General features: G+C 41.8%; 2 protein-coding genes across 2 annotated transcripts; both read left to right on the top strand.

Moving 5' to 3' along the window:
- Window positions 1-3281: 3281 nt before the first annotated feature.
- LOC121458353 (fatty acid-binding protein, adipocyte) lies at window positions 3282-7397 on the top strand. Its single transcript, XM_041667580.1, has 4 exons — window positions 3282-3439; window positions 5758-5930; window positions 6615-6716; window positions 7176-7397. The coding sequence occupies exons 1-4, from the start codon at window positions 3367-3369 to the stop codon at window positions 7224-7226; spliced, it is 399 nt and encodes a 132-aa protein (XP_041523514.1). The 5' UTR covers window positions 3282-3366; the 3' UTR covers window positions 7227-7397.
- Window positions 7398-15596: 8199 nt separating this feature from the next.
- Window positions 15597-19131, top strand: LOC121458318 (fatty acid-binding protein 9-like). Its single transcript, XM_041667516.1, has 4 exons — window positions 15597-15669; window positions 18055-18227; window positions 18814-18915; window positions 19081-19131. The coding sequence occupies exons 1-4, from the start codon at window positions 15597-15599 to the stop codon at window positions 19129-19131; spliced, it is 399 nt and encodes a 132-aa protein (XP_041523450.1).
- The last annotated feature ends 7412 nt before the right edge of the window (window positions 19132-26543 follow it).

The raw sequence follows: 26543 nt of genomic DNA, 5'->3' as shown, positions 1-26543 counted from the left end.
AAATGCATTCCACAGAAAGAGCCCGTAGAGGAGCCAAGCACAAGGCAAGCAGCCTGGACCAGGGCGTCTGCCCATGGGCCCTGTGATTCCGAGGATGCCTCCCCAGTGCAGAGCCAGGCTGCCCCCAGTGCAGACCCTTCCCTGCGAATCTGAGGAAATATTAATCTGCTGCATCATTTTTGTTTTTGCTGTTTGTTTGTATATCCTGGCTATTTTTTAATTTTTAAGTTTTGAGACTTGATCATTGTTAAAATCACTAGGACACCCTTGAACTCACTCTGTGGCTCAGGCAGGCCTTGAACTTAGGTGATTCTCCTGTCTCAGTTTCTTGAGTTGCTGCCATTCCAGGGGTGCAGCACCCCGCTGGTATGTGTTGCGGACGACAGGTGCTCCTGCGGGAATTCTTCTCATGGCCAACGCCAACCGTCTCCCATTAACTTGTCTGCGTTGAGGCTCCTGGTGAACATCTAGATTTCTAGGTTTCCCTGCTGCATTGCCACTGTCTCGTTGCTGTCTCCCTTGCTCTGACCTTCGTCAGCCAGAACTCTTGCCCTGTCCGTAGTTTGGCATGAGATCACCGTGGCCTTCATCAGTCACTCTTCCAAGGCTGCTGTGCTCACGTTTCTACACTGCAAAGAGACATTCTTGCAGCTCGTGGTTTCTTGCCTTAAAACTTACACAAAAGCACGGCTATGTGGCATATCACCCTCATTTTGTGAATTACTTTATTAATTAATACTCAACAAATGAGCAAAATGCTAGAAATGTTAAGTCATGGATGGGGAAATATCAGGGATGAGAAAAGACAGGATAGGGTGGAGACATCTACAGATTTTATGTTGATGATAAAAGTATAAAAATTTCAGGGAAGCATAGGTGCCTTTTGTTTTAAAAATGCTCATTTAAAGGCAGCTATTAAAATAAAATGTTTTGACTTTGCATTTTCCCTTTGCCTGTAAGCTAAGTAGGAACTGGGGTTATTGTAAATAATCAGAAGCTATTTAAAATATTGATTAATTTATGTGTTTTATTTTATGTATATGTATCTGAGTATCTGTGCACCATGTACATGCAGAAACCCAGGAGGTCAGGCAGGTTAGGAGTGAGCATCAGATCCCCTAGAACTGGAGTTGCAGACACTAGTCAACTGCTCCATGGGTCCTGGGACCCGAACTAGAGTCCTTTGCAAGAGCGTTAGGTGCTCTTAATCGCTGAGCTATTGCTCTGGCCCATGTGGTCATGTTTTATTCCTTATTCCCACATAGCTGGTGCCTTGGACATATCAAACTTGCAAAACTAAAAGTATCTTGAAGGCTCTTTGCCAGCGTGGACTTCCAAAGTAAAACCCTGTTGGAAAGCCTGCCTGTTTAATGAAGAGATGACTGCTACAGCTCTGATTAAATGTAGGCACTCACCACAAATGCTTAAGGTGACAAGGCTCAAACAACATTGTACCCCAAATCGTGTAATACTAATTTCTTTTCCAGATGGAGTTTCACTCTGTAGCCCAGGGTGGCCTTACGCCCACAATCCTCCAGCCTCAGCTTCGTAGGTGCTGGGGTTATAGGCATGTTCCGTCATACCATCTCAACACTGAGCTTTTAAACAAGATTCCCTTATTTTATACTCTCTTATTTATTTATTTATACAATCCACCAGCTGGTCACGATGAGGAGATGCTCTTTCTTATCATGTGAGCAATAGAAGCCCTTTAAGGACAGAGATGAAGTAATTTCTGAGGGATCTAAGCATTGAGCAGACGGCCTGCGCTTCCATTTGTGCTGCAGCTGTAAGACAAAACCCCTCATTCCACTGAGCACCTCACTATCTGGAAAGCTCTTTGCCTTTCCTGAGACATAAATTAGTACATGTATAATAAGGATGTACTGTATGGTAAGAATGTGGTCTTCCACAGGAGCCCCCGTGTGTTTGGAATGCTTCTGACACCAGCATCCCTTTAGGTAAGAGCTGGGCTGCTCTGTCGCTTCCTACAAGTATTGCCTCCAAACTTCTTGCACAAGTCACTGTTATTTAAGTTAAAAAGACACATTCCTGTAGACTACTCTCCTTATTAGAAATAATTAAAGGAACATATGATTGTCTTTAGCAGATCTCATTTGTATCATCTTCTGCTAAGGATCAGGTGCTAAACATGATAACATAAGAACACAGGCTGCGGGTCCAATGAAATTTTATTTTGAATTTTTGTTTTGTGTTAACAATAGAACAATGGACTCTTAGGCACACGGTCAGTGAAGACTCCCTTGGTGTATTTTTTGGATACCTGATTGTATCTCACAGTGGGTGAATCTGGACAAAGGTCGTTGTCTTAAAGTTGGTCTTTTCTTACGAGGCACACCCATCCACACTTGTCCTGACTTACAGACCATCTGCATGGCTCTGCATGGCTATGTCTGAGTGAGCCGGTTGCGCCTCCCCTCCAGATGGCTCTGTCTAGTGTCACCTCTCAGAGCAGCCAAGGTGTCAGCCCACCGTGTGCTGCTTGCTCTTAGCAGAGGCTTTCTTAACTGTCCCTTTGCACACCATCTTCCCCAACGGGGGAATGAAAGGCCCTTGAGAGCAGGCCGAGGCCTGGTGAGGCTCGCTGTAATTCCCTGTGGTCATCACAGCGTCTGAGTCACATGTGTATAAATAGCTGGACGGGCTGTCACTGTGCTGCTCTTCACACCGCCCTCCCAAAACAAAGGGAACATAAGCCACATGAGCAACTGCAATTTTCTATCGGGCTCAATACAAAAGTAAAAAGCAGCTTTAGTAATATGTCACTTAACATACCGCGACTATTTCAACATTATTTCACTATTTATTTTGCTATAATCCCTGAAACAACACTGTCTCAACAAAAGAGCCATTAAGATTAAGAATCTCTCAGGCAGGCTTTTTGTCCTCAAATTCAGAACTCTAAGCACATTACTGTGGTATCAGTAAAATTCAAACTCAACACAAGAGGGTCAAAGTGTGTCCCAAGGTAATTGTCTCCTCCTCAATGAGGTAAGTTACATATGGAATAATAGGGGGAAGTTCAGTGCACTGAGCATTTAACAGCCAAAACAGGAACGTTTAAAATACGCTGTTCCTGGTTAAAAATAATTGTACTCCAAGTCCAGTGATCATTGCCAGGGAGAAGCAAAGTTGAGAAATTTCTATTAAAAACATGACTCAGAGGAAAAAATACAGGGGCTAGTAACGAAGGAAATGATCTGGGGTCACCCCCATTGGTCACTGCTGCGGTCACATGGTCGGGACATCTTTAAAAGGGAGTTATTTGGATTCAAGAGGATCACAGCACCTTCCCCTCCTGCGGCCTCTGTCTCACCTGGAAGAGAGATCTCTAAAGTCCACAGAATGTGTGACGCCTTTGTGGGAACCTGGAAGCTGGTCTCCAGCGAAAACTTCGACGATTACATGAAAGAAGTGGGTAAGTACGGTGGGGTCTGGGGGTTCCCTGAGGAGGGGAGAGGGCTGGGAGCTGGCTCTGAGCTGGCAACAGTTGCTGAGGGAAATGCTGGTTTCTGCTTGGAGGCTTCAGAAGGTACAAGAAAGAGCTTGTCGTGGAAGCCTCCTGAAGGAGGCTTGAGCCTAGGGTGTCCTGCTGATGAACCAGCAGGGAGGGAATTCTTAGTGATCCGTAGAATGACAAGGTGTTGCCTTCATTGCCACCCTTGTGTCTCTCTGATTCACTTGGCTCTTGGTCCATTTTTAACATTTCCTTTTACACAAAAATTTTGCAATAGCTTTGAAAGGAAAATACATTTTTTGTGTGGCATGGAGTAATTTGTGCTTTAAAAGGAGGCCATGATATTGCCCTTCTTAGAAAACATGTTGAAAAATACATTTTAGGAAATTTTTTTCTGTCTCAATGTCACGGTAGTCAAAAGCTTGACTTTAAGAAAGACTTTTCTTGGGGGTTACACATTCACTGGTTTGGGATGATGCGGGATATCAGAGAGCTAGTGACTAATTGGAAGGGGAGCTTGTCAAGTAGACACATGCAGAGCGCACCTTTCCCGTAGCAGCACAGGTTCAGAATGATTTGTGTTCTGTCCCCACTGCTCATGTGCTGCTGTGTTCAAGCTTACCCAGCACCACAGGCAGCAGTACAGTGGCCGGCAGCCGGTGATGCACTTTCCCATGAGTTTCTGCCCTGAGCCCTTCTCTCTGGGCCTTCAGAAGTCAGATCCCATACCACAGAGTGTCTTCATTAGGACAGGACCCCCTAGATTTTCAAAGGCTTACCCTTTCCCTAAGTTACACAGTGGAACCTTTAGGTTATCTGTCAATGCAGTTCTCTTGTTTGCAGATAAGAAGAATGTCAGGAATTTCAGCATGACGGCTGATTTCAGCATTTGGCATGTCGGCTAGATACCAGTCAGTATGCTAATTACTAGGTACTGACCCAGAAACACCAGGTTTGGACCACTTTTAGCTATCGACTTTTTGAAACGAATATTTAGTACTTGTGATATTCATATCTAAGTTATAATAATAACAACACTTTAAATTGAGAAAGACTCATAATTAAAGGCAGTAAGGTATTTCTTGAATGGAATTGGCAGCTGTAATTGCGGCACAGTGGGCAGGTATTGCCTTCTGCCCTCAAATAAAATCAAAAAGAAACAAGTGAAGCGGCAGCTTTTCACAGGCTCCGCCCCTCTGGAATCGCCATCCTCACCGCATCCCTTCCCCGCATGGGCTGACTGTGGCAGAGTGAGGATTCAAGGGGGAAATCCATCCCTTTCTCACAGTGGCTACTTTTTAGACAGAGAACCAAGTTGCAGGCTCTGTCTGCACCACTTGTGGGGCGTTACTCTCTCAGGTCAGCCTTAATTCTACCCTGCGCTCACTTCTAGCTTAAGCATTTGTGTTGGAAAAGTTAGCCAGGCTGTGGGGTAGGAGTTCTGTGTAGCCCAGGCAGAGAGAGGAAGCTATTAGCATTCATCTAAGGCTGTAAGTCGCTCACCCTCTGCAGGAAAGTATTTCCCTCGTTGAAATAAACAAGGTTTGAGTGACTGAGATGCAAAATGCTAGTTCCCAAACTGTTCTGAATGGCGGAATTCTGATTTCTTGAGTTCAAAAGATTTACTGAGCTTCCCTTTAATTTTTCTTCCACATTTTGGGAGTGGTATTGGCACTCTAAAATGGCATGGTATGTAGGAACCATTTTTCCTTTTAGAGAAATTAATCAGAGATCTTCATTTCATGAGGGAGTGATGTGGGAAGGAAGCCTAGAAAATTAGTCTCAGCGACACATGCTGAGAAAATTGGGTTCTGTACATCAAAATAGATGAACCTTTAACCCGCTCCCTCTACATCAGGCCTGGTCTCTGACTTTAAGAGTTATTTTAATTACAGCTTTTTATATTGAAGAAAGTATGAAATTGTCAAGCGGTCTTAATCATAAACACAAATAGAGATAGATACATATACATATATTATTGCCACATTATTACAAGTATGTTATAGATATGCCGGCATATATAGAAAATACGTACACTTCGAGGTGTGAAGATTAAATCTCTTTATAGATTATGCTGAAGTCAATGATGAGTCTCCTGAAGCCAAGAAGGGGAGAAGCTAAGAGTAAATCTGAGGGATCACTCCTGAGAGTGTCCTCGGGAACTAGGAGCAGCACGCTTAGCTGCATAGCTTGTTTTAAAGGAGCCTCATGGAATCTGGCGTCTGTTTCTTCGTGGACACAAATGTGTAAGCTTGACATGTTTTCTGTCCTAACTCCAGGCGTGGGCTTTGCCACCAGGAAAGTGGCCGGCATGGCCAAGCCCAACATGATCATCAGCGTCAACGGAGATGTGATCACCATCCGGTCAGAGAGCACTTTCAAAAACACCGAGATTTCCTTCAAACTGGGCCAGGAATTTGAAGAAATCACAGCAGATGACAGGAAAGTGAAGGTGAGGACCGGTGGAGCTGGTGCAGGGTGAGGACCTGGCTTTGGATGCTATGACCTATAACCGTGATTTCAAGACAATAGGCGGACGGAAAGCTTCCCCTCTGAGCTCCCATACCTACACCGTTGCCCTTAGACTGAGGATGACACGTTACTAAGTTTCTTGATGTTAAAAATGATTAACATTTTGTGTGTCTACGAAGTAAGTTAGAGCAATAAAACTTTAGAGGAAGTTTATAAAAGAATCAAAGCCACTCTAACGCCACCACTTCCACATACGCTTTGCCATCTAGCTCCTTTCCCAAGATAGTCTCTTTTTTCAAATTATAATTTTATGTTCTACGTGTTCCATTTCTGTTCAAAATATGTACGTTGATATACATATATATGTAAGTTCTACATTACAAAATATGTACGTTGATATACATATATATGTAAGTTCTACATTATTGTTTTTAAGACATCTTCTTTCCCTCCTTCCTTTGTCCCTCTCTCCCTTCCCGCCTCCCTTCTTCCCTCCCTCCCTCCCTCCCTCCCTCTCTCTCTCTTTTTCCTTTTCTTGCTGGACTATATTCTTGTCATTTCGAGTAAGGGCCTCAGGATATTCCTCTGAGCCAAGATTCCATGTTCTCGATCTTACTTTTGGCATTCAGACGCAAACTGCTGTCTCCTTTCCCTGTGTCTGCAGAGCCTCATCACCCTAGAGAACGGGGCCCTGGTGCAGGTGCAGAAATGGGATGGGAAGTCCACCACCATAAAGAGGAAGCGAGAGGACGACAAGCTGGTGGTGGTGAGTACCCTGCATCTGGGCCTCAGGACCCTCACTCTGCTTTAGCAAACCCACCCGATTGATTAGGACAAAAGGTTCATTTGCAGTATTTGTTTATTTGGAGCTTAGGGTGGAATCTGGGCTCTGCCCCTCTGGGCTTCTCCGCCCAGCATGGTTTCCCCTGCTTCTCTCTGATGTCACAAGCTTCCTCATGCAACACCCTCACCAGAGTGTGTTCTGTGCTTCTGCTGATAGTACCCACTTACCATGGGGATTTTCCAGCTCCCTGAGAGAAAGACCTGCATCGTCTTGGTCTTTGCATCATCCTAATGTAGTCCAATCGGGGATGGATGTGCAATACAAACACAGAATTCTAAAACATGTATTTTTGTTGAATATTATTTGCTTTCCAAAACCGAGAAATAAAAACATTTGCACATTGTTGTCAGTTTCTGACCATGGATTTGTGCCCGTGTCTAGGAATGCGTCATGAAAGGCGTCACTTCTACCAGAACTTATGAAAGGGCATGAGCCAAGGGGAGTGGCCCTGGACTGAAATTTGCATCGAGCTCTACAATACTTGGTTGGATGCATTGTTTTTAAAAAGATTATTTCCCACTAATTAGCAAGCAACTAATTTTTCCAGAAGCTAAATGTTATTGAATATGGTTATGTTGATTAAATAAAACCTTTTTAGATTTAGAAAGTGGTGCAATGATATTTTTATTGTGTGTCTAATTTTATTGTGTGTCTACACATAATTCAGTGAAGAAAATAGAAGAGCTGCATTATTATCTTGGTTCTGATAAAGGTAATAAGATCTTTCATAATTTTGCATGGTAGAAAAGTCAGTGTCCATGAAATGTCCCAGATAAGAGAAAGTATATAGGAACCAAGACTGAGTATTAAGCCCTGCTTCAACATACCTAAGTTAGAAGCTATCTGCCCAAGACCAGGGGTAATTTTAAACAGCGCAATTATCCACATCCGTGTGATTCAAGCATGCACATTCATATCCGCCCTGTCCTGGGGCATTGTGACTCGGCAGTGCTGTAGAAAAGCACTTTGGTCTCCGTGTGTGTGTGTGTGTGTGTGTGTGTGTGTGTGTGTGTAATAAGGGGGAGAAAGAGAGAGAGAGAGAGAGAGAGAGAGAGAGAGAGAGGTTCTTATTACGTAGCCCAGACTGGTCTTGAACTGCGGGTTTCCTGCCTCAGCCTCTGATGTTCTGCAGTTATAGGTATGGACCAGCATGCTCAGCTAGTGTAAAATTCCCAGTCTAAAACAGATGATTCAGTCAGTCTTTCATTACTTTAACAAAACTTTGAGGCTGTTTGCTTTAAAAAGAATAAATTGGCAGGTGGTGTTGACATATGCCGTTAATACCAGCACTCCAGAGACAGAGACAGGAGAATCTCTGAGTTTGAGGCCAGCATGGTCTACAAAGGGAGTTCCAGGATAGCCAGGACTGTTACACAGAAAAACACTGTCTCAAAAAACCAACAACAACAAAAAAAAAGTTTCCTTAGCTGGAGGCTGAAAGGTCAAGCTTGTGCAGCCCTGAGAGTCAGCTCTGACCAAACGGTAGGTGTTATCATGGGAAGTGATAAGGGAGAGGAGCATCTCCCCATACACAGCAGGGAGGAGCCATTCTTGTCATGGACAACAACTTGTTCTTGTGGGATCTAGCAGGACCCACTAATCCCATGAGAGGACTTTCCACACACATTCTCACCCACACTGACCTAACAACCTTTCAGTAAGCCCTACCCTTTGATGCTCCCAGTATCTTAACACACTGTGCTGAGCATGCAGATTCCAGTACTATAGCCTTCAGGGAACAAAGCACATCCAGTCATAGCAACACGCTGTGCCTAGCAGCAGTGCAGAAGCCATGCCAGGCATCCCATAATGTTCATGCTAGGCAAGTATGACATGCTAGTTCATAAACAAATATGCAATATGTTCAGTGGCTTCAAACATTTATGCTTATTATCACCAACCATTTTACTCAAATGCAAACCTCTATGGAGTCACTATATCTAAAACATTTGTGCACACACAAGCATAACAGCAGTGAGGTTTGAAATGTATGCATATGCACATGCAATAGCAGGGAAACTTAGTGCTCATACAAATATAAAACGGGTTTAAAACATTCTTGTACATACAAAGACAACCGTTGGGTTTCTCAGGAAGTGTATGTGTGCAGATGTGTGCAAGTATTTATGTGTGTTGCATGCATGAAGCACCTCTACATTGAGGTTTTGAACATATAGAGTAAAACTTCTAAGTCACAAGGTTTATATTCTAACAAAACAAAACTCCATTTGAGCGTACAGTTCAGGGATAGTGAGGGATATGCTGAGTAACAAGGCAGACACAAAAAGCAAGTGTAGCATCTTCCTTCTGTCTCATCTGCAGATGTTAAAGGAAAGTCATCCTGGGGTGTGGAACGGAGATTATTTAGGGTAAGGCGGAAGTGTGTATTGAACCAGAGCACACTATACAAATATCTTCAAGTATCATACTACCTCACACTGACCTCACCCAATACGTATAATTTAATACATGTTAACAAAAATTGAGAAGTATTAAATCTATACTGTTATCATTGTGATGTCTTCTTTAGAACATAGTTCCAAAGCTGTTCATTTTCTTCCCACCCATTGTATGTCTAACACCGTGGGTTAGAGGGACCACAGAAGACATTAGGTTCCTTGTCAGAGAATATTTTTAATCAAAAAAATAGTGAGGCCCACAATTTGGGTTCACTAGAGCTGTGTAGGGTTGTTTAGAATAGTCTTAATAAATATTGGCAAACCTGTAGTGATTTCATTTATAATTTAATAAATAAAGCTTGCCTGAAGATCAGAGAGTAAAACAGCCCCACTGGTCAATCTTACAGACCAGGTAGTGACGACACACACCTTTAATCCCAGTAGCCACACTAGTTTGCCATAGAAAATGGGCAGTGGTGATGCACACCTTTAATCCCAGCCCTAGAGAGGAATATAAGATGGAAGCAGACAGATTTCAGACACAATCTCAGGCTGAGGAGTCTTGGGAGCAGGATGGGTATTTCAGACTGAGGTAGAGGAAAAGCCAGGGGCTGCCTGTTTTGCTTTTTTGACCTTCAGGTTGAACCCCAATATCTGTCTCTGAGTTTTTATTAAACACTCTACACAAATCAGTATTTATTCATTAAGTATAATAATCACCAGTTTGCCAGTATTTGTTAAGAGCAAATGCTGGTGTCCAGCCCCTTGCTCTGATCACCAGAATGATCTGATGGGAGGAGCCGTTGTTTCCCTGGAGACATGGAAGCTGAGGCTCAGAGCACTGATCACCAGAATGACCTGATGGGAGGGGCCTTTGTTTCCATGGAGACCTGGAAGCTGAGGCTCAGAGCACTAAGACAAAGGGGGAAGGGGTGAAGGATTCTGAAGTTCAGCAGTTATCCTGGCAGGAAGTAAGTCTGGAGGCCACGTGTGGTACCAGAACCTAATGAGACAGAGTTCCAGGGGATAAATTCAATCCTTGCAATGTTTGAGAAGGCACAATGGAAAGCACATGATAAACTAAGGTTAATATTGATAGGTTTCAGCTCTTAACACAACAGCAGAACAATTAATGTATAATCAATGTGTGTTAATAACATTGTGCATTCTGATGTTGATATCACTAGTTAGATGCCTTCTTTACAGTCTACAGCCATTCGTCTTCTGGGTATCTGCTCCACAACTAACACCTTGATGGAGAGAGGTCAGAGAAACAAGGCAGGTACTACTCTTCAGGCCTTGGGAGTCCAATGGGCCCAAATCTCTGGAGCACACATCCTGAAGGAGCTGAGATGAAACATAGTATTTTGTTTTGCAAATACTGTGAACTTATTTTTCTTTTTTAAAAACCATATTCTCTCTCTCTCTTTCTCTGTGTGTGTGTGTGTGTGTGTGTGTGTGTTTGTGTGTGAACATTCTTACTGAAGCACATATACCACAGTGTGCGTGTAGGTCAGAGAACAACTTGCAAGAATCAGTTCTCATTTTTATCATGTGGGCCCCAGGGATTGAACTCAGGTCATCATGTTTGGCAACAATCGCCGTTACCCACTTAGACATTTCTCAGCCCCTGGAAGTGTGTTTGGATTGATGCTTGCAGCTGATGATCACAGAGGTCATACACAGAGGCCAGCAGTCACACACACAGAGACACAAACACACTTCACTGTTGTAGCCCTGTCTTCTTAGACTGGAGAAATCCAAGGTATTAAAAGTTCCATTAAATGCAGGATGTTTACATGGCCAGCTCTTCTCCATTGCAACTTTCTGTTCTCCCCCTTCAGGAACCAGTCCTAAAGACTAAGACATTCAGAAGAAATCTTAAGGAAGAATGGAATTGGGGAGACACAGTAAAGGATTTAAAAACCTAGAGCTCAGATAAGATCTGGGGCAACTGTTGATCTTACTTCTCAGGTTGGGCTCTAGCAAAAATAATAGAAATGAAACAAATCAAGAAAAATGCCAACAAATCCTGGGGAAGAAAGGAGGAGAGTACTTTGTTATCAGAGCCATAAAGCAAAGGTTTGATTCTGGCCAAGTCTCGACAGTGGTACTGGCCATGCAAGCCAGAAATCAGACGGAAAACTAATTATGGGAAGGCGGCTAATGAATTTGATCATTATGGCTACATGAATAAAGGCAGGGGACACTGAGCATCTCAACCCTCCTCAGGTATATGGATCTGAGCCTCAGCTGTAAACAAAGAAGAAGCCGAGGGAGGGCAAGCATTATACGTAAGCAACACTCTTAGTCAAGGTGCTCACTGATAATTGTCTCAGTCCTGGTTCTGCAAGGTGGCTTCAGTGAGGTTCTCATCGGTTGAGAGGACAGTCTAATGACCCTATGATTGCCTCTGTTTAGGGAGAAGCCTTGCCTTTCATCATTGTCCAATTGATCCTAACTAGGAGTGATCTTGTTTTATGGAGATCTATCTGAGAGGAAATACCGTTCTTAGAACCCAAAGGTAGTTTAAGCTATAACTGTAGACAAAGTTTTCCTGTCCTAGGAGCTGCTTCCAAATTACCACACAGAGACTTACATTAATTGTAAATGTTTGACCAATAGCTCAGGCATATTACTAACTTGCTTTTACATTTTTTTTTTGTAGTTCTAAATACATCCTTTTATTTCAGTGCATTTGACTTTAAACAGGTACATTATCGCTCTGCTTCCTTTACCAAGGTTTCAGACAATCTAAACGACTGCACATCCCATTCCTTTCCTTCTTTTTTTTAATTTTATTTTTATTTATTTATTTATTTATTAAAGATTTCTGTCTCTTCCCTGCCACTGCCTCCCATTTCCCTCCCCCTCCCCCAATCAACTTGCTCTTACATTTTAAGTTAAGCAATATTCCTCTTATATGCTCTGCAACCAAGGTTGTACCTTTATTAGCATGGCATGTTCATCTCCTGGCGACTCTTCTGACTCTGCCTTTCTTTAGCCCATCATTCTCAGTTTGACTTTCCTGCCTGACTTTATCCTGTTCAGCTATTGGCCAGTCAGCTTTTTTATAAATCCAATCCTAGTAACATATATTCACATAATGTACAGAAGGATTATTCCACAGAATAGAACAATAACTGGACACTTCTACACACTACACCAGGAGATCTGGAGATGGACATCATGAAAATTCACAGCTGAATATCACTGCAAATCTTGACAGACACACATTAAAATTTTAATACATCTATGTGTAGAGTTGAATAGGAATCTAACCCAAAGTAAAGAAGGTAAATAAACACAAAGGCGGAGATGCCAAGTGTCAGTGTTAAGTCGCTGATTGGACATCTATTAGACACAACTGAAGAGTCAGCATTTTCTAAGATCTTACTGCAACTTGATTACCATAGTTAGTACAACACTAGATTTGAATATCCAATTTCCAACATCAACCACAATAAAAATCCCAGGACTTGCAAAGAAATGGAAAAAGTCTACTCAAAGACTGAAGATGATTTTTTAGCTATAAGCCACTGCAAAATCATTTTCAGTCTTAGCAGAAATTTTAGATTTCTGAATCCTGAATCATGCTGAAGCTTCAGAATCTACTGAAGTTATTGAATGCATTTTGCATTATGAGACAGCCATGAGCTTTTGGAAATCAGGGCTAAAAGTTTTGATTTGACTTTTAAATGTCCTCCAGAGGCTCATGTTTTGAATGTTTGCTTCGCAGCTTTTTGAGAGGCTGTGTAATTTCAGAAAGCACTTTCTGACTGGCAGAAGCAGGCAACTGGGTATGGCTCTGTGAACCGTTCACCTAACTTCCAAGTTCTTGTCATGTATTATTTGCTTCCTGGTCAACTGATATGTGATGAGCCACTGCTCTGGACGCCTACCATTGTGAGGTTACCAGGCTGATCCACTCCCCTACCTCCCCCCCCCACCCCCCCCCACCCCCCCACCCCCCCCCCCCCGTGGACTAAAAGTTCTGTGATTGAAAGTCCAAATAAACCACTCCTTAAGTTTGTCTGTGTGGTATTGTGGCCCTAACAATGCAAACTAAGTACCACTCTATGCAGGGAGGACCAGAGCAAAAGGATTATCATAGTTCCAGGGAAACACCATGTTCCCACGTTCTTTAGTTCCTGCTGACACTAATCGGAAGTGCTAGTTAAAAAAAGAGAGAGCTGTTTATCTCTTTTGTCACTCATTTGTGTACAATGTCGTTTACAGCAGGCACTGTTTTAGGAATATAGAAAGTAGTGTCTCTCTTGATTCACTTTTACAGCAGCATGCAGATACCCAGCAGAAATGCAGTGCTATAAGCTGCATACTGTAATACATTTCATTCTAAGATCTAAATGTATGCTATAATAGGTACCGAATAGCTCTGAACCAGACTGTCACATGCTGGAGTTGGGTCGCTGACAGTGGGTGGAGTGTGCATGAAATCACCTACTCAGCATGCAAGTAATTGGCTGGATCCACATGAACCATTCCATTTAATGAAGTTATTGACACAAAGATTTGTCAATAGTAAAAGGCTTAATCACCAAGTGACAAATATCAGGCACGAGACTGATAACTGACAACGACACTCGTGTAACAGATTGGTCGTTGCTCTGTTTTTGAGTTTGTATCACGATGTGGTACAGCAGTGTAATATCACAGAAGCAATCAAAGTGTGCAGAGCAAGACTCGAGACCATTCTACCACCCCCTTCCTTCCATGAGTGGGGAACCCTACAGGCGGTAGAATTTGACTTTCCCTTTTGTTCTATGGGCCAACTGAGTTCTAAAAGGGACCACAATATTCACTTCTGGGTCAACCTCAGAATAACAAGGACAGTTGCCCACCACTCCCTGGTCCCTTGCAGTGCAGGGAGAATGGTTGGAAGCAGTGAGGCAGGCCTGGCAGCTCGCTCTGTATCTAAACGCTGAAGCTGAGAACACAGTCTCCCGTAAAGGCCCTTATCATCAGCATGATCTCTCCTGACCCCTTCTAGTGCTCTTGTTCCAGCCTCTGCTCTCTCCAGACAGCTCAGTAACTCTTCAAGTCATAGCAACATAACATTCCCCACTTCTTTATATCTCCTCTTCAAAAGCAGTTCTGTCTCCCACCTAAATTATCATTGCTCCCTGGTGCTCAAACAGCAATATCTTGCTTGCTTTATATGAAAAGAGATGGCTTTACATACAAAGATAAATATACATTTCTCAGAGTCAAAAAGCTATTTGACATAGCACAGATAAAAATATCGGTACTCATTTTCTGGTTTCTGGCCATCTAAATTTCCAGTTCTCTGACGCAGTTGAAGGGCGGAGCAGTACCATCAATCCACTTGATCCAATGTGTGAATTGGGTCTCTGACCTACTTCAGTTGCTTGGAGAGCAGAACACGAAACAAGAAGGAATTACATAGAGGTTTAATTCACCTGTGTCCTTTTTACTTTTTAGAATGTAGATGTCAGACATAACCCTACCAACCCCCGAAAAAAACTTCCCAAAATTTACCTGCACCATCTCAAATGGCATCTTTTAATATAAAAATGAGTTTGCAAACTAGCCATGATGAAGCATGTCTGTAATCATTCCCAGACATTGGAAGACTGAGGCAGGAGGATTGCTAAGGCCAGCCTGGGATACATAGGAAGACCCTGTCTCAGAAAGAGTGATAGACAGAGGGAGAGAGAGAGGCAGAGAGGGAGACTTTAAGGCTTAAATCACAAAGCTCTGCTCAACAATAATTGGCATCTTCTTTGTGGTCCTCAGCTATCCTTGATTGACAACAACGATACTGTTAATGACACCTTAGACTTCACTCCAAGCAACTGTAGGCATGTTAAGTTACATTAACAATATCAATGCATCAACCCTGCAAGCAAAGGAAGGGAGGATGTTCTTCTAATGAAGGGGAGGCTTGGACACTATGACTTGCACAAACAAACAAAAAAAAAAACCAGCTGAGGCAGACCAAGCGGAGATGTCCTTGTTTAGGGCAGGAAAACATGGAGTCGGTGTTCGTCAGACATTTGCCGGAGGTTCCCTCGGGGTAAGTCAGCATTAGTGTTGAGAGATTGGTCTCCATTGACAGTTGTCTCCATTCGGCAGGAAAGATCTATCGGGTGACTCCTGGGTGTAAATCTCTTTGCTAGAGTTAAAAGGGGTTGACCTGTATTAAGTTCTGCTGGTTAGGTTTCTGTCTTTTAATTTGAAGGTAAACACAATGAGTCAAAGGCTGGTGCCTGGAATCTCAGCTCCTGGCATCCCATTGGTCACTTCAGGAAGGCCACATGATGAAGATGTTCTTTAAAATAAGCTGCTGGAGACATAGAGGTGCCCACACTGCCTTGGCTGCCAGTTGTGAGTGCCTCATCCTCCCAGAAAGCTTCCCACGATGATTGAGCCCTTCTTGGGAACCTGGAAGCTGGTCTCCAGCGAAAACTTCGAGGATTACATGAGAGAACTGGGTGAGAGACACCATCATGGAATTCAGGGATTTGTGACAAGAGATTTTGGTGTTGGGGCTTACTTTGTACCTCACAAAAATATTTTCTATGATTTTCTTTCTTGTGACTATAGGTTATACTCATATGAGATGTTTAAAATTCCATTTATTATTAATAGTTGTTTTTCTTATAATAAATAATTAGCATTTAAAAATTCTAACTGTGCTCGTAGCTCTCTCAGTTTATAGTCCATATATGTCCCAGCAGGCCCCGGTATGAAGTCATCGTGCAGATCTCCGGACAGAGTGTCTCTCTAGCTGGCTCGTTTCATTGAGCAGCTTTCATTTAACCCCAAACTGATGCGAAAGAATCATTGTAATATGGCTATAGATTGAATTCGTTTGGGCTTTACTTTAGTTATAAATTTAGAAGCATTGTAGCAACAAATAACATCGAGAGTCTGTTTTTGCTCGAGTGTTCATGCATGTGTGAGTGATATTCAATACATGGTTTTGAAGGTTTTCTTCTGGAGAGGAGAACTAGAACAGTTTTCCCTTACTGGCTGACTGTCTCCCATATTCTGCCTCTCAGAGTGGGGGCCTGCCTGACCTTTGTTTGTACTTCAAGCTCTGGAGTCAAACACGAGTTATAATGAGTTGTGTCTGTCACAGCTACACCTTTCTATGAATTCTGGAAGAACAACAGTTAATTCATTTTTCATAATTAATAGCAACCTCTTTTATAAATAAGCCATATAGAAAACAGAAGATTTCTTCACTTTTTGCATTTTGCCTACAATGACCAATGGATATTTAGCAGTATTAATAACATATGTACTCTTTCTAAGCACCAAAACAACAATGCTTTATCCCCTCAATAAGTTAACATGCTTAAAATACAATACCTGTTCATCTTCCACAGACAGTATTAACTTCTCAGAAATAATAAAGAAATTTCCCTACCTCTTCATGGGTTTATAGACATATTTGTTTTGGATAAAAATTTGAAGGCAAATAAGAAACTTGGAAATGGATATGGCAGTGGGTAACTACAATCCCAGCTGTCACAGGCTATAACAGGAAGACAGAAGGTCCAAGGCCAGTCTGATAACATAGAAAGTCCTGTATGGAAATATAATATAATATAATATAATATAATATAGTATAATATAAATCTAATATACTAACATACTAAATATGGGTTATATGTAATATTATATAACTATTTTTGTCTATATTTGTATATCCATATTTCTGTATGTAACATGCATCTATTTATACATAAATATAGACATAAGAATAGACAGATATGGGAGAGTAATGGGTGGGAACTTGGGCTTATACCAGAATAACCCTTGTATTGACTTGGCGCCAGGTTAAGTCTGTAACAAGGTCTTTACTCTGTTCTGTGGCCCTTCTAAGACCTCTCAAGTTCTCTTCCAATGCAAGCATGAGGAGGGCTTGAGGCACCCTCAGCTTACTATGGAGAAAGCTGTGGAATGTTGAGGTGGAAGCCCAGGCTTTGGCCACCTTCTCACAGCCCACACATCTGTTCTCCTATACCGAGGCACACGTCAATAGTCTGAACACACATCTGTTCTCCTACACCGAGGCACATGCCAATAGTCTGAACACACATCTGTTCTCCTACACCGAGGCACACGTCAATAGTCTGAACACACATCTGTTCTCCTACACCGAGGCACACGTCAATAGTCTGAACACATATCTGTTCTCCTACACCGAGGCACACATCAATAGTCTGAACACATATCTGTTCTCCTACACTGAGGCACACGTCAGTAGTCTGAACACATATCTGTTCTACATGGAGGCACACGTCAATAGTCTGAACAGGCAGTAGATTTCAATATGTGTTCAGAGAGATGAGTCAGTTTCTGTCTGCCTACTGCAAAAGTCATATTTGACAATTTAAAGTCCCCAATCTGAGCAGCAGGGCCAGGATTTGCGCCATGTCATTCCCACACTGTCTTTGTAAGTTTCCACAAGGTAAAATACAAGCATTTGCTCCCCTAAAAGTCATCCAGCAAACATGCATTTCATATTAAGCACCAATGTGTTTTTCAAGATGGCAGAATGACTAGCAGCACCACGGAAGGACCTGGCTTAATCTAGAGACTAGTGACAACATCAAATAAGACACTGTTGTTGGAAATGGTGGCACACACCTACAAGTCCAGGACTCAAAGCAAGAACAGGAGGATCTTGAGGTGAAGGCCAGCCAGTGCTATGTAATGAGACTCAATTTCAAAAGAAATAAGGCTGTACACCAGTCAAGCTTTCAGTGAGGGAGGATGCGTTCTTTAAGAGTGGGTGTTCACGATGGCGGTCGTACATCTTCCTGAATGTGTGAATGTTTCTTTGTCTATCTTTCTTTGTCTCTCAGGAGTGGATTTTGCAGCCCGGAATGTGGCAGGTTTAGTAAAGCCAACTGTTAATATTAGTCTCAATGGGGAAAAGATTAACATCCAAACAGAAAGCTCTTTCCAGAACACGGAGATCTCCTTCAAACTGGGGGAACAGTTTGATGAAACCACTGCAGACAGTCGGCAAGTGAAGGTGAGTTGGAGTTAAGTCTTCCTGTGCTCAACCGCTGTGGAAACAGGTGGTTGGTAGGGTTCATTCAACAGGCTGACTTATTGCTAAGTCTGGTTGGGCTGGTTTGAATCTGTGCACGCGAAAAGTCAATCCTTTGCTAGTTATTCAGACAGCTTAATGGAGTAAAATGTTCCTATTAGTCTTTCTGATGCTGTGGTTTGAGATATAGCCTAAGCTGACTGCAACTTAGAATTCTCCTGCTCTTGGCCCTTGAGTGTTAGGGTTACAGATGTGTACCGCTTTGTGCTGCAATCTGCACTCACTCCTCCTCTTCCCCCGACTTGTTTGTTATTGTATGAAAGATCATATAGACTAGAACAATTATTAAGATCAAAAGGTCAAATAGCTTGGAAATTCTAGTATATGAGAACATGAATTTAGTTGTCTAAAGTTGAGACTTCTACATTGACTTATTAAATCCTAACAGGAACCAAGGTGTGCATTATGCAGAACAGAATTTCAGACATGAAGTTAAACTGTAGATATCTACTGCTGTGATAGGTGGAAAGTAGTGAACGACTCCTAATCACTTCCTATGCATTTATAGAGCATCGTAACATTAGAAGGTGGGTCAATGATCCAGGTCCAAAAATGGCTCGGCAAGGAGACAACAATCAAAAGAAAAATCGTGGAGGGGAAAATGGTAGTGGTGAGTGTTCCCCAAGTTTACATTTTTACAACACTGTTTTGAATGCATGTCAATCAAGCTACTTAACCTCCTTTGTAGCCTGAATTGAGGGCTTGGTCTGCGGAAAGAGGAAAGGTTGGGTCTGACCTGTCAACAGTCATCACTAACACATCTCTCTGCTTCTAGGAGTGCACCATGAACAACGTTGTCTGCACTAGGACCTATGAGAAAGCATGAAGGAAGAGATGACACCGGCAAGAACTTGGCCACTGCAGAAAACTTGTTGCTGAAGAAAATCAGCCTTAGGGACAGTGACTTCAAAACATTTTCAGGATAAATTTCCCCCAATAAAAGCACTAACTGAAATGCAGTTTTCCAACTGTTTGATAATGAAGGTTATGGACGGCATGAGTTTCTTTATTGTTGCTGTGGAGAACACTCTAACAGAAAGCCACATAGAGCGGGAAGGGCTGACATTAGCTTACAGTTCCAGTGGGGATACTGTTCTTTGTCTCAGCAGGAAAGGCATGGTAGCAGAGGTGTGAGGCCAGAAGGTAGTCAGAAAGTGGAGAGATCACCTTTCATCCCTACACAGGAAGGAAGGGTCAGGACAGGAAGTGGAACCAGACTATAAACCTCAAAACTTGTCCATCATGATGTACTTCCTCCAAAAAGCTCCTTCCCACAGCTTCCATAACCTTCCCAAATTGTATCATTATCTGGAAACCAAGTGCTCAGACATGTGACTCTTTAAGACTCACACTACCACAGGAAGTCTGCAGAATTAGTAAGACAGGAAGTTCCTGTTAACATGGCTAGATCTAAAACCACCCAGAAGACAAATCTCTGAACTTCTTGGTGAGGGAATTTCTAGATTGGATTTGCTGAGGTAGGAAGACCCATCCTAAATGTGGAGACCCCACTCTGTGGCTGGGGTCCTGGGCTGAATGAAAAGGAGAAAGCAGGTTGAGCACCAGCCCATTCCTCTAGACTGTGACTGTGACACAGTAGGATTGGCCACCTCAAGCCCCACCTCCGTGACTTCCTGTCATGATGAACTGTAAGCAGGGATAAAAAACTTCCTTCATTTAATAAAAAGAAAGAGAGAGAGAGAGAGAGAGAGAAGAGAAGAGAAGAAAAGAAAAGAAAAGAAAAGAAAAGAAAAGGTGAAAGCACTTACTTCTCTTGCCAAGGGCTCAGGTTCAATTCCCAGTACCCACAATGAGTGGTTCACAAATGATTCTTATAACACCCTTTTGGCCTCTACAGGCAAGTGCACACATGTGATGCACTTGAACACACTAAACACACACAGGCACACATGCATACATGTGCATAATAATCAAATAAATCTTGCACGTCACCTTGCACTGTGTACAGAAAAAAATAGCAATATTCACCCCAGTGAGTGATATACAAGCCATTGTTTATTCTCATGCCAAGAGAAGTTGAAACAGGAATGAGACCAGACTTTATAACCCATACAACAAACAAGTTTTATTTTGAAATTTCTTTTTACACAGAATAGCAGTAATGAACCATTACATGAAAGACATGCTGAAATTTACAGGAAAATGAATCTTCTGGATAGCAACCATACTGATGCTACTGTTAGTGCTACCACCCAAGGAGAGCTCATCACATTTCTTCCTGTTGTACATCAGTATTTCATAAATCAAGGATGATGTTTTCAACATTTGCAACAGGTTTTTTTCACATGCACATACATACAATAATCATAAAAGGCATATTTTCCACTTGATGCACAAAGACAATAGACTGTCCTCAAGACAGTAATCAAAAGTAGATGGAACATTGGGATAAAATAGCAGGTCACACTTACAATGCTCCTTTACATGTGCTTACAATCCAGGGAGACCATCTAGGGAGAAAATAAAGTTCATTGCTTTTGTAATTCTTACCCAGTCCCTGTGCCCTCATCCCATGGCGGTGGTGTGGAGTGACCATCTGACCACCAGCCTCAGCAGTGGGACAGATCAGATATTGCCACTGAGATGTACAGAGAAGTGGTTGCGGGTTAAGGACCTGTCAGAGCCAGTCTTGCATTGTCGTCTCCGGTCATTAATGGCTACGTGGGAGCCTTTGATAGGTGCCTCATGACTTCATTCTACCCCAAATGGAAACGTTTCTCCTCCTCAGGGTTTGGTCAGCATACAGAAGGACAAAAATCGGCCAGCCCAAGCAGTCATCTCTCCTGCGTCTCATTCCCCGTGACAAGGCACATATACGAAGAGCAGGAGGATGCCTCAGGGGACCAGTGGTGGCCAACTCAGCAGACAGTGCTTAGAGCACTGGCCGAAGGAAACCCAAAAGAAGTTTCCTGTGAAGAAAATGAAGATCTGGCTTACTCTGTAAAAAAGAACAGACTTCAGACACTGTCTATTAAAATAACTGTTCAACATGTATGTCACAAAGTAACAACATCAAAGTAATCTTTCTTGCTCTTCAAATCAATAAATATTTCATAGATGATGGAACTGAACCCAGCTCCCACCCATTTAGTAAGTCATAAACACAGATGAATGTTCCGTCTACATTCAGGACCCCATTGTACATTTGACATTGGGAAGTGATATCACTTGCCAGTAGTGGTCATCCATGTCTTTAATCCCAACACTCAGAGGCAGAGGTAGGTGGATCTCTGAGATCTTGAGGCCAGCCTGGCTTACATACTGAGTTACATACCAGCCAGAGCTACATAGTAAGACTGTGGGCTGTAACCAAATGAAAGAAAGAAAATGGAAAAAGAGTGGGGGGGAGGAGAAGGGCTGGACGGAGCTTCCAGATGACCTGGATTCTATTCCCAACACCACATAGTGGCTCACAACCATCTGTAACTACAATTCCAAGGGGATTTGTTGCCTTCTTCTGGCATCCGTGGGGCACCAGGCATGCACGTGGTACACAGACACACTTACAGGCAAAACATCATGCACATAAAGACACAATAATAATAATAATAAAATTTAAAAAATGATATCAGGACCTAGGTATGTATTTATGTACACACACATATTTATATGTATATGTATATATATATATATATATATATATCAGTGGGTAAAAGTGTTTGCTTTTCAGGCATAAAAATTTGAGTTCAATCTTTAGAACCTATATAAAAATACTCGGTACACTGGGTTCCCTTGTAATGCCGGCACTGGGAAGGCAGAGACAGGTGGGTGGGTACCTGGGGGTCACTGGCTAGCCATCTTAACTTACTCAGCGAGTTCCAGGTCAGTGAGAGGCCTTCCTTAAACAACAAGAAATATGGAGAACTTCTGAGGAACAACACCTCAAGTTGTCCTTGGGCCTCCACAGTCACAGAGAGAGAGAGTATGTGCACACACACGAGAGAGAAAGAGACAGGGAGAGAGAGAGAGAGAGAGAGAGAGAGAGAGAGAGAGAGAGAATATTATGTGAGGACTCTCTCTGTCCAAAAGTTTGAAGCCACTATGGCAGAGATGGTTTGCCGTCCCTCAGAAATTGGGTATCTGTCTTTGGACATGGAGGGCCCTGAAGTCAACAGTCACGTGCGTGTTCTGCTCACTAGTCTAGATTGACTAGTTTTCAGCCCTCTGGGGGAATAAGATAGGGCTGGCTGAAAAAAAACCTCCTCAGATCTAATTTCAACTATTTACACTTGAAGGTCATATGCAAATTACACTTTAGCAGCCTTGAACTACCTAAGTTTCTGAAAAAAAAAATCTAAGTTGTGATCAAGGAAATAAAGGAGGAAGCATGGGACATGACTGGGTAATAAAATCATCTCTCTCTCTCTTTCTCTCTCTCTCTCTCTCTCTCTCTCTCTCTCTCTCACACACACACACACACACACACACACACACACACTCCCCAATATGCTTTTCCAGTGAATTGCATTAAACAAATTCTTTTCTTCTATCAGCACTGTGAAGGGCTGCATCCTAAAAATGTCTTCTGCAGCATTCTGTGTTGATCCCAGAAAGGTCAAGCTACTTGAATGTATTTGGAAAATGCTAACGTAACTTTTTCTCTAAGAGCAAAGACAGAGGAGGCAGCAGAGCTGTGGGAAGCCCAGTGGATGCTGGAATGACCAGGGGAAGAGGTTGGAATGTAGAAGCCTTGAGTTTTACTCCTCTCCAGCAAGTGCCTTCAGTTCTCAGCTCTTCGAGTAGAAATAATGAGATGAGATCTTACACTTGCCTTTGGAGGAGATCCAGAGTGCATTAGATTCTGAAAAAGAACAAGCTAATTGCTTCATTTGGAGGGTTCATAGCTTCTTCTCCCCTATTTTTATTACCACTCCATTAAGGAAAATTATTAGTTACCATTGCGATAAAATAAATTCAGTTATTACCATGGTAACCAAAAGACTAGGCACTGGTCTCTGAGGAAGCTATAAGGTGTCATTTTGATTAAGAAAGCAATTTTAATCTCCGCATTCTTAGACTTATAAAGGTATTTATTTGAAGCATGAAAGAGGAAGATTGGACTATTTGGCCCCAAGGTGATGCCTCACATTGACTGCTCTCTGAAGGGACCTAGAGAAGATTGCTGCTCATAACACATCAGAGAAGTTAAATGCTTAGGACCGTGGAGACGATTCAGTGGGGACAGTGTGCCATGAGTTTGAGGACTTGAGTTTAAATCTATGGAACCCACAGGAAAGCTGGACACTATAGCATACATTTGTAACCCCAGAATTGCTGCAGCAAGGTACTAAGTAGAGACAAGAAAATGCCAGGAAACTCTCCCTGGTCAGGGACTCAAAGAAGGCAGGAAGTAAAAAGTGACACCCAAGACGGTCCTCTAAACTCAGCAAATGCTCCATAGCATCCCCCCTCCACACATACACCCTTTTCTTTTATTAGTATGTATATTTTTATGTATATGTTTATTAGTATGTATACACATACACCCTTTTCTTTTATTAGTATGTATATTTTTATGTATATGTTTATTAGTATGTATATTTTCTTTTATTAGTATGTATACTTTTATTAGTATGTATATTTCTTTTATTATGTTTAGGTATGTTCCTTGTATCCCTGCTCTCTCCAAGACCTTTATCATGAAGGGATGTTGTATTTTTGTCAAAGACTTTTTCAGCATCCAATGAGATGATCATGTGTTGTCTTTTTTTCAGTTTGTTTATATGGTGGATTCCATTGAAAGATTTTGGTATGTTGAATCATCCCTGCATCTCTGAGATGAAGCCGACTTGATCATAGTGGATGATTTTTCTGATGTGATCTTGGATTTGGTTTGCTAGTATTTCATTGAATATTTTTGAATTAATATTCATGTGTGAGGTTTGTCTGTAATTCTCTTTCTTAGCAATATCTTTGTGTGGTTTAGGTATCAGTGTAATTGCAGCTTTGTAAAAAGGGTTTGGCAATGTTCATTCTGTTTCTTTTGTGTGGAACAATTAGAGGAGTATTGGTATTAGTTCTTCTTTGAAAGTCTTGAAGAATTCTGTACTGAAACCATCTGGTCTTGAGCTTTTTTTGGTTGGGAGACTTTTGATATCTGTTTCTATTTCTTTGGCAGTTATTCATATATTTAATTTGCTTATCTGGTCTTCATTTAATTTTGATCTATCCAGAAAACTATTCACTTCCTTTAAATTTTGCATGTTTGTGGAGTATAGGTTTTTGAAATATGACCTGATGGTTCTCTGAATTTCCACCATGTTTGTTGTTATGTCCCCATTTTCATTTCTGATATTGTTAATTTGGATATTCTGTCTCTGCCTTTTGGTTAGTTTGAATAAGGGTTTATCTATTTTGTTGATTTTTTTCAAAGAACCAAATATTTGTCTCATTGATTCTTTGTATTGCTTTCTTTGTTTCCATTTTGCTGAATTCCACTCTCGATTTGATTGTTTCCTGCTGTCTAGTTTTCCTCAGTGAGTTAGCTTCTTTTTGTTCTAGAATTTTCAGGTGTTCTGTTAACTCACTGGTATGGGATTTTTCCAGCTTCTTTATGTAGACATTTAGTGCAATGAATTTTCCTCTTAACACTGCTTTCATTGTGCCCCATAAATTTAGGTACATTTTGTGGTTATTTTCATTGAATTTTAGGAAGTCTTTATTTCTTCCTTTATTTCTTCCTTGATCCATTGGAGATTCAGTTGAGCATTGTTCAATTTCCATGTGTCTATGGGCTTTCTGAAATTAGTATTGCTGTTAAATTCTAATTTTAAGTCATGATGATCTAGTAAGATACATGAGGTCATTCCAATTTTTTTGTATCTGTTTGAGGTTTGCTTTGTGACCTAGTATGTGGTCAATTTTTGAGAAGGTTCCATGAGTTGCTGAGAAGAAGGTATCTTCTTTTCTGTTTGGATGGAATATTCTATAGATGTCTGTTAAGTCCATTTGAGTCCTAACATCTGTTAGTTCCCTTATTTCTCTGTTCACTTGTTGTCTCACTGACCTGTCCAGTGGTGCGAGGGGAGTGATGAAGTTTCCCACTATTAGTGTGTGGGGTTTAATGTATGATTTAAGCTTTAGAAGTGTTTCTTTTACATATGAGGGTACCCTTGTTTTTGGAGCATTGATGTTCAGTATTGAGATTTTCTCTTGATGGATTTTTCTTTTGACTAATATGAAATGTCCTTCTTTGTGTCTTTTGATTGATTTTCATTTGAAGTCTATTTGTTAGATACTAGGATAACTACATCCGCTTGTTTCTTAGGTCCATTTGATCAGAAAAATTTTCCCAACCCTTTACTCTGAGGTGATAAAAGAAATTTCATATTCATTATATGAGTGCCCTTCACTGTTGCTGTTTAAGACAGAGTCTCACTGTGTATCCTAATGGCCTTGAATTTCCTGACTTAGCCTTCCACAATGCCTCTTTTCATCCTGGTTTGTTTCTATCCCAATACAGCAAACTTTCTCCACTTACACTGCCTTGGGTTTGGAAGTGGGTAGGCTAAGGAAATTTCCTTTTCACTGCTGTTTCCCTGCTGAATTTACCAGACACTGGTCATGGAAGATGCGGCCTGGCTCACTGTATGTGATGCCTCGTTTCTCAGTCAGCTTGATGCCGAGCCACGTGGTTGCAATAGACAATTCAGCTATAGTACTGGGGACCCGAGCCTTCAAAGCCAAGGATTCTATCTGTTAGAAGTGAAATGGTTGTGGAATATTTAGTTCCAGAGTTGTGAGCACTGCTGACTTGTGTGCTGAAAATGTAAAATCCAGTGCTAATAGTTGTTACTCAGCCAGAATTAATGTTAGTATAGAAAACCTGGTAGCAAGGCATGGGAGCCATGCAGCCATTACTGGGAACAAGACTTACATATGAACTAGATTGACATTTTTTCCCACTGGTCAACGACTGGGGTTCTGATATGTCACCTGGTTCACTTGATTGTCTGATATTGAAAGGGGGGGGGGGAGCGCACAATAGAGAGCACTGCTAAACAGCCATGGCATATTAAGATCTCTGAATGTTAGTCAGGATCTGTACACGTATGCGCGTATGTGTATATGTGTGTATATGTGTATGTATGTGTGTGCGCATGTTGTTGTTGTTTTGTAGAATGGGGAGATACTAGTTCAGAATCTGAGTTTAGCACTGGGGAACAATACTAACTTAAATCCAGACTTACAGTTTACTTTTGGGAATAAATTTCCTTG

Source organism: Microtus oregoni, unplaced genomic scaffold (genome assembly GCF_018167655.1).
Source record: "Microtus oregoni isolate MIOR12 unplaced genomic scaffold, Mior012 000017F_ref0000208, whole genome shotgun sequence".
Lineage (NCBI taxonomy): Eukaryota > Metazoa > Chordata > Mammalia > Rodentia > Cricetidae > Microtus > Microtus oregoni.
This window is presented reverse-complemented; position numbering and strand designations above follow the sequence as displayed.

Bases quoted from the DNA above. Each gene is read 5' to 3' on its own strand.
- LOC121458353 (XM_041667580.1), top strand. From the start codon at position 3,367: ATGTGTGACGCCTTTGTGGGAACCTGGAAGCTGGTCTCCAGCGAAAAC. The intron at 3,440-5,757 runs GTAAGTACGGTG...TCCTAACTCCAG, and splicing joins CGATTACATGAAAGAAGTGG to GCGTGGGCTTTGCCACCAGG. The intron at 5,931-6,614 runs GTGAGGACCGGT...CTGTGTCTGCAG, and splicing joins CAGATGACAGGAAAGTGAAG to AGCCTCATCACCCTAGAGAA.
- LOC121458318 (XM_041667516.1), top strand. From the start codon at position 15,597: ATGATTGAGCCCTTCTTGGGAACCTGGAAGCTGGTCTCCAGCGAAAAC. The intron at 18,228-18,813 runs GTGAGTTGGAGT...ATGCATTTATAG, and splicing joins CAGACAGTCGGCAAGTGAAG to AGCATCGTAACATTAGAAGG. The intron at 18,916-19,080 runs GTGAGTGTTCCC...CTCTGCTTCTAG, and splicing joins TGGAGGGGAAAATGGTAGTG to GAGTGCACCATGAACAACGT.